The 8295-nt window shown below is 35.4% G+C and overlaps 1 protein-coding gene across 1 annotated transcript; it reads left to right on the top strand.

Annotated features, from left to right (window-relative positions):
- Positions 1 to 427: 427 nt before the first annotated feature.
- On the top strand, positions 428 to 3314 carry arv1 (ARV1 homolog, fatty acid homeostasis modulator). The gene is made up of 5 exons (XM_005803430.3): positions 428 to 580; positions 826 to 945; positions 1602 to 1755; positions 2035 to 2259; positions 2898 to 3314. Exons 1-5 carry the CDS (start codon positions 482 to 484, stop codon positions 3020 to 3022), a joined length of 723 nt encoding a protein of 240 aa, XP_005803487.1. The 5' UTR covers positions 428 to 481; the 3' UTR covers positions 3023 to 3314.
- Positions 3315 to 8295: the final 4981 nt, after the last annotated feature.

The following is an 8295-nucleotide window of genomic DNA, read 5'->3' as shown; positions in this document are numbered from 1 at the left end:
TTTTCAGAATTATGATTTTAATCCAACTTTCATCTTAAATTTTTAACTTTGACCCCAACATTGTCTTTTTTTCATAAATCAGAGGGTTTTTTTTATTAGAATTTTTTATTTGCTTTAACAGACTTTAACATCAGAATTCTGTACCAGCAAAGTAATGTTTATCAAGCTTTATTGAGTGTGTGCAAAGCAGACACCATTTCTTTGAGGCATCTTCTGTGTCTGGTGATCTTCATTCACAGTTTTAATAGGCTGTTGGGCGATTATGTGAAAGCTCCTTGCAAATAAACCATCAACATGCCCATCTGTGGTCTGCTTGCGTATCAAATGACATTTTAACTGAACGACGCTTCAATTTCCCTTAAAGTATAGTTTCGAATTTGGAGCTTTTATTTTGGAGTCAAATGTGTACAGTTCCGTTTCTCTTCCGGTTACCTTATTTCGAACGCTAGTTTGCTCTTCCTAGCTGTGGACAAATGTAAGAATGGGGAAAGGAGCGTTTTACAGATGTGTTGAGTGCAACGAAAAGGCAGCGGAGCTTCACAGGGATTACAGCAACGGGATTCTGAAGATAACAATATGCGTGCGTCTATTTTTATTATTGTTTTTTATATTTATTTTAGCCGTCAGATGGAATTTTGCTATGTGAGATCAACATAGCAAAAGTCTCAAGAATGTAAAACACGTCAACTTACTACTTTGCAAAACTATATTAACATCGGTAAATAATAAATTACTGATCCAGCTAAATAGTCCTGACTGTTTATAAAGAAAAGCTAAGTCGTCTTTAATCGTCTGCTGTTGTTTCTCTGTTTTTCTTTCCTCCAGGATTCCTGTCAGAAGCCAGTGGATAAATATATTGAATATGATCCAGTAATTATCTTCATTGATGCTATTTTGTGCAAAGCACAAGCTTTCAGACACATTTTATTCAACACGAGCTTAAATGTAAGTAATCTTTGTTTATTAAAATTCATAAACATTAAAGGTCAAAACTTTGTAACTGGATATTTGTATCACACTGCATTGTAAACGTATTCAAACCGATGAAAGGTTTTTACTTTCTGTTGCAGGTGTAGCATTTATTGTATTTGACTGGGATTTTAAGTGGTAGGAAAAAACAATAAGTAGTTAATTATTGCAAAGAGGAAGTAAAATAGTTCATTCTTACAATTTATTTACTTTTACAAAGTGTGACTTGCATTTGTGTTCAGCCACACTGAGATAGCTGCAAATGAAGCAGTGCTTCCATTAAATAAGAAATGAAATTAAAATCACACACAAGCTTGTTCAAGAGAAAAGTCAAAACAAAAACAAACCACCATCCTCCGATCACTTCTTGTGGTCTTCATTGGCGTTTTTGCCAGTAGTAACATTCAGCTATTACTCAGGTGACTAATAGCTGTGGGGATCGATTAATGAGTTCGATTTGGCTGAACAACCACCTCATCCTAGCGCAAAACCTTTTTTATTTAAAGTTTATTAGGAATTTGTGGTATTTTGTGATTAATTGAAAACACAGCTAGTGATACTTTTTCTTGTGAACTGGGAGTAGTCTTTTCTCTCCTTTTGTACCCACTGCTTCCCACTCGGCTGTTCCACAGATCCACTGGAAGCTGTGTGTGTTCTGCCTGCTGTGTGAAGCCTACCTCCGGTGGTCCGCGCTCCACGGCTCCGAGCAGAGCAGCGACCCGGCCGACATCATCCGTTACACCAAGGAATGGGAGTTTTATGGCAAGTTTGGATTAGCTGCCCTGGGTGAGATGATTATACATAAGAGGATTTTTGTTTGTTGCTCAAAATATTCAATAAATACTGATGTTTGTGTGTTGATGGTAAACCTTCAGTGGCTGCGTTTCAATTACAAATGTTCACAAATCTTTATCGATACTCTAGTGTTGAAAAAACGCAACTTTCCATTAAATTTAAGAAATGAAATTTATGTTTGTAACTTCAATTTGTGCAATTGTTATGGTTAATCATGTAAATTGTTTAATTCCCAACATGTTCCTCCTGTTCCTGGTAACGGGTCCGCAGAGCTGGCGGCGTTCTGCAGCGGCGTGCTGTCGTTCCTCTGGCTGTGGGAGTCCCGTCTGCAGGGACGGAGCGCCGAGCTCCACCTGCTGCTCAGAGCGCTGCTGCTGTCCTGCTACGGTAAAGTCCTCCTCATCCCGACCGTCATCTGGGAGCACGACTACTCCCCGCTCTGCCTGAGCCTCATCAAGCTGTTCGTGCTCACCTCCAACTCACAGGCCATCAGAGGTGAGAAGCGGGGCTCGATTAACGACTTAATCTAAAGTTAATTCAGCTCATTGATCGACTAACAGTTTATTTATTATTCTTACAAACCTGAGTTTTCTCCTCTGCTTTGCTTGTATTGCCTCTTTTTATCTATATTAGGAATGCAAGTTATCAATTAGATAATCTAAAGTTGATTGATCTTGTCTATTGACTAACGATTAATTGATAAGCGGCCATTTGTAGCAATAGAGTCGACCATCTTTTCATAACACAAAGGGCTACATTTTTCAAAAACAGCAGGTCTGTGTCTGGAGAATCTTTGGTTAAAATTTGGTTGTGTTTCATTCAGTGGGTAGAAAATTCAGATATTTTACTCAGGCAAGAGTAGAAATACTTCATAATAAAATTACTCAAGTAAAAGTAAAAATATAACATAGTAAAATACTCCTAAAAGTAATTTTTTTCAAAAATGCTTCTCAAGTAAGTAAATGTAACTAGTTACTACCCAACTCTGATTAGCACTCATTTTAATCTAATAAACTATTAGGTGACAATTAATCATAAGCCAATTAATTAATTGGATCCCTAGTGAGAGGATGCTGTCATTTTCGTTTTTCACTTCTTCTTTTGCTTGTTTTTTCTGATGTTGTTGTTCGCAGTGGTCCTGAACTGCAGCAGGCGTCTGTCCCTGCTGGCCGTTTGCTTCGGCCTGCTGTCAGAAACTCTGACCGCTCAGAGCTGCAGGAAACTCCAATGGAGCATCCAGGACATCTGGACATCCTAATTATTGTCTTTACCATCTTCAGACTGGAATATCTGTTAACTCAGAGATGGATTACCCGCTTTAGAAAGCTACTGTTTTCTTTTTGGGGTAAATTATTGGTTTGTATAACAGCTTTTTATTTGGCTTCATTTTTTTTGTAACTATGTAAATTTATCAAAATAAAGCTGATCTGAATCTATTGATACCAAACTTATGATCATGAGGTTGGGTTCGATTTGTATAATGTTCTAACACTGCAAAACCAAAAAATCTTACCAAGTATTTTTATAGTGCAAATATATCTTAGTTACACTTGAAATGAGGCAAAACTAACTTACAAACAACTTTTCAGTAAGATATAGCAGCTTGTTTTAACTCGGTAATACCTTAATGTTGATGAAAAAGTTCTAATTCCACTAATCCTGTTACCTAGCAACACCAGCCAAACCCAGCCTGTCACCTAGCAACCCAGTTCTAGTTCCGTTGGCAGATTATGTAATTTAGGAAAACTGTTTTGTGATAAGTGAAATAATCTGCCAGTGGAACAAATACGTTTTCACCAATTTTAAGAAATGATTAACGTAAAACAAGCTCATATATCTTGGTGAAAAGTTAATTTTAATAATAAGTAATAAAAATAACTTTTATAAACTTTACATTGCATATGGCTATATTTGGAAATATTCAACTACAATTGTATATATATATATATATATGTGTGTGTATGTATATCTATATATATATATATATATATATATATATATATATGTATATATATATATATATATATATATGTGTGTATGTATATCTATATATATATATGTATATATATATATATTTATATATATATGTGTGTATGTATATCTATATATATATATATGTATATATATATATATATTTATATATATATGTGTGTATGTATATCTGTATATAGAGAGAGAGATTTGTAAATATACAGCTACAATTGGAGATAAAGGGTTTATAAATAACATGGATTATTATTTGTATTGTATAAAGTATATTCTATTCTATTTAAGTTAGTTTAGTCTCATTTCAGGTGTATTAAAATATTTTCTCTAGAAACTATACCAACATTTTTTGGTAAGATTTTGTGCTTTTGCAGTTTATGCTTTGTGCTTTCTTTTAACAGTCCAGAACATTAGTTATTTATTAATAAAAAAATTTTTTAAAGCTTATTAAAAGATGTTTTTAAGGGTGAACAACAAGCTAAGATTTTGGTAATTTTATTTCGCAGTAAGTAAAAACACACAGCCATCTTGTTCTCCAGGTTACTGTTTGAGGCGCTCCAGTTCCTGAGCCACTCTCCAGGAATGACGCTAACAAACCCCGAGGTTGTAATTTCACTAGTCTGTCTGGACTGGAGTCATGCAGCGAGCTGCACATTCCTCTGGATTAGCGGTGAGATGCCTTCCTGTCTGACTCGCGTAATGCGTGTAAACACCCAGACAACCGGGTTAATCACCGAGTTCATCACCTGCTGCTGCTGCTTCAAGGTCTTGTTGAAAGTTTTTCTCTGTATTTCAGTCCCCATGCTAACTGTTTAGGGCGAACCCCGCATCACGCTGGAGATAGGCATCAGCTTCCAGGGCCGACCCAAGACTTTTTGGGTCCCTAAGCATATTTCTACGGCAACATGACCAGATGCTGCATCATTCCAAAGCTACTCTACACGTGGAGGCATAATAACACCAATAGCCTTGTTTACTGGTGTTATTGTGCTAGTGATATTTAAATGTCCCATAATAATTTAACTATTTGAAAGTAACATCAACTGATAAGCGCTAAATTTACAGTAAACAAGTTGAAAAGTTTCATATCTTATATTTTCCCAACGGCAGGAAGGACTTGGCCTATTATTTGTGTACCAGCTATAAAAACAGCAGAGATTGTTTTTCATGTGTTGTAGCATTTAGCTTGTAAAATTATTATTTTAAATAGAATTTCTTTTACCACACCAGTTGGTGCTTTTGGGGAGCGCCAAGTATCCGCTTAATTCTCATCACTTGGACCGAATCTGTTAGCGACACAGTAAGGATAAACGCCTTGGTTGAACTGCTTGATGGATGATTCCATCTAAATTGTCAGATTTATTTTTTCTAGAAAGTTAAAAAATGGATGTCAGAAAAAAAATTAAACAATTTTGATCTTTTGAAACTCAATAAATTTTCATGTTTTTTCATAGAAAAGTTTGTTTTCTAGCCAATTTTTGACTTTTCAAGCTATGAAATTTTCTTATTTATTTTAAGAAAATTTGGAGATTTAATCTAAAGATTTCAAAAAACTTTCTAGCAACATTATAACTTTTCATACTCAGAAATATTAAAATTCTTTCTAGAAATTAATGTAAAATTTTTTTTTTTTTTTTTTTTTTTTTTGACTTTTCAAACCCAGAAACTTCTGAGATTTTTCTAGGAAATTTCTGAAATTAATCTCAAATTTTAAGATTTTTTATTTTTTTTAGCGAATTTTCCACTTTTGAAACTCAGAAATTTCAATGACTTTTTTAGGGGAAATGTACTCGTTTTTAAAATACTCCTGTCATATAAAGCAGAATCAGCAGCTAACTCGCTGCAAAATGTACTTTCAAGTGTGTATTCTGAAGAAGAAGAAGCTTTCTGCTGTTCCAACCAGCTGATTTGTTAATCCACTGGAGAGAGTGAGGAGCACCTTGGATTTACTCTCTCACTCAAGATTATGGTAATCTGCTAGCAGATGGTCAAACAGACTGCAGATAGAGAGATCACAGCTTCCAAATAAACGGATGCAAAGGAATGCTTTTATTTTTTAGAACTGAAATGAGTCCTGCATGGCCCAGTTATTCATCACTTCAGAGGATTTAAGCAGCATGAAAATGTAAACAGTTTTTTTCCTTTGAGCCTCCCAGCAGCAGAAGCTGCTCCATCAAAGCCTCCTGCTGCATTCATGATCAATTGCACTGAAAATGCAGGAGCACACCGGCTTCTCCAGACCAAAATGCAGATTGGAGCATTTACATGCAAGTCAGATGCATCTGAGAAGTGGAGCAGCAGCAGAGCAGAGAGAGAAGCTGCAGCTTTACTGAGGCTGGTTGACATTTTGGGAAGAAAAAGGTCGCAAGTTCAATAAACCAAATGAGTTAAAAACCTAATACTTAAAGTGAATCCATGTTTGTGTTATTAAAGGTGATCTGCTTGAACAGGTTAGGATCGGTCTATGAATATTGTTTGCTCAAAATAATTCTTAGACAAGAAGATTTTATGTAAAAATGGCTGCAAACAAATGTAGATTAATACAACTTTGAAAAGCAGAAGTGGAGCCTCCTGCTCAACCAGCAAGCAAGTGGTGTCTAGATGGTAAGTGGACAACAGAACACTTATCTTTTCCAGCAGCCATTGTACAGCACATATAGTTTTAAAACCAGCTGACTAAACGTGCTGAGGCTCAATGTGGGTTGCTAGGTGATGGGCGGAACTCTGCAGTGGTTGCTAGGTAACGGTGCAATGCCTGTCGAATGCCACTTATTAATCAAGAGGTTTCTGAAACTGCTCATTTTCTATAGAACTAAATTGGGGCCATAAAGTTTGTTCAAAAGAAGAAAAATAAAGGTGTGAAACTGGAAAAAAAAATTCTAAATTATTTTCAGATTAAAGATTCTTTTTTGGTTTCAAAATTATTTTTCTGTTTAAAACTTTTCTTTTTTCATTTTCCATTTTCAATTGTTTTTTTCTTTTGAACAAACTTTATGGCCCCAATTTAGCTCCATAATTTTCCTGACACCAAAAAACATTGACTTATTGCCAAAAACAAACAGGTTGGTGTTTTTGTTTGTTTGTTTTAAGCACTTGATTTGTTTTTAGAAGCAGTAAAAACCCAGACAAAAACATTCAAGATGTAAATTTTGCATTATTGCTTTAAAATCAGCAAAAATGAATAAATACCAACAAGTTTTTACATAATTTACTGCGAGATGGGTCTGCATCTTCCAGTAATATTTGATGTGAAGTTTGATGTTGGAGGTTTTTGATTATTCTAACAACCCAAATGCTGATTCTTGGCATCCTCCGACTCCATTTCTAATCCCTATAAATGCCATCTGGTCCCTTGGCCTGGGTTTATCCTGGGCTTTTTACCAGCAGCAAAATAATATATAATTTACTACTTATTAAGAAAAAATATACATATTGCCAGCCCCCAAACTAGACGCCCTGGGCTGCTGCCACTGTGAGCCTTTTTTTAGCCTGGCCCAGCAGAAACCATCACATCAGACCTGAAAACCATGGAATGACTTTATTAAATGTATGAGTACAGTAAGTATAACTGATACAACAGTCCAAGTAACAGTGCTGTGGTACAGAACCAGAGGAATAAACAGAACCTTCACATTCCAGTTTGCACCATTGATTTATCTCAACAGATTTAAAATAATAGTAGCCCAGTGGGGTCCAAAGTGTGGCCCAGGGGCCAATTATGGCCCTTAAAAGATTTTAACCACAAGAGTGGTAAAAAAAAAAAAATCAATAAAGTAGAAAACACTTAATGACCCCAGAAATGAGGGAATTGTACATTTTTGTTTTAATAATGCAACAATCCAAAGCCCCTTTTGTGATTTGAATCTCTAATGATAAACAGATTTCATAAAAATGTAACTTATTGTTGAATAAAAACAACAAAAATCCAAATGAACAAATTTAATATTTTTAATTTAATGAATTTTGTAGTTGAAATTTACCAGGGAAGACATTTGGACACCACTGTGGTAAACGTTTAACGTGTTTTTCTGATTTTTGTTGCATGAAAACAGATTTCTCAGTTGTAACGAGTCAAATTCCTCCCTGAAGGCGATGTCTGAAAAAGTACCTGTCACTTAAGTTTCTACACGTCAGAGGCCGCATTGCATTCTGGTCAACGGAGTCCACTTTGGTCCAAATTATCAAGAGAAGAATAATAATAAGGCTTTTGCTTCTTTACTATAATGCATGTAACATTCAAAAACAAATCCATTCTGTGTGGTTGTTACATTTTTACCCAGGCATCTGAAAACCCTGAGAAAACATTTCCAATATCAACATCCATTATTTTTAAAAAGGGAAATATTTCAGCTGTTAGAGCAGTAAGCTGGTATTCAGTTTATGATTTTTTTGTACAAAGAGCGCAGTGTTAGTGCGTAATAAATACTTCAAATGACCCGAAGTGAGAGGTGAACAGCTCAGCTTCCTGTCTGCATGACGAGACGGCGACAAGTTAAAGCTGCCACATGTAGAGGATTAAAATCTGTTTTAAACGTCTCCGTTTCA

Source organism: Xiphophorus maculatus, chromosome 15, assembly GCF_002775205.1.
Source record: "Xiphophorus maculatus strain JP 163 A chromosome 15, X_maculatus-5.0-male, whole genome shotgun sequence".
Lineage (NCBI taxonomy): Eukaryota > Metazoa > Chordata > Actinopteri > Cyprinodontiformes > Poeciliidae > Xiphophorus > Xiphophorus maculatus.
This window is presented reverse-complemented; position numbering and strand designations above follow the sequence as displayed.

Coding starts and splice junctions, on each gene's coding strand:
- arv1 (XM_005803430.3), top strand. CDS start 482: ATGGGGAAAGGAGCGTTTTACAGATGTGTTGAGTGCAACGAAAAGGCA. Junction 946..1,601: donor TATTCAACACGAGCTTAAAT/GTAAGTAATCTT, acceptor GCTGTTCCACAG/ATCCACTGGAAGCTGTGTGT. Junction 1,756..2,034: donor GTTTGGATTAGCTGCCCTGG/GTGAGATGATTA, acceptor ACGGGTCCGCAG/AGCTGGCGGCGTTCTGCAGC.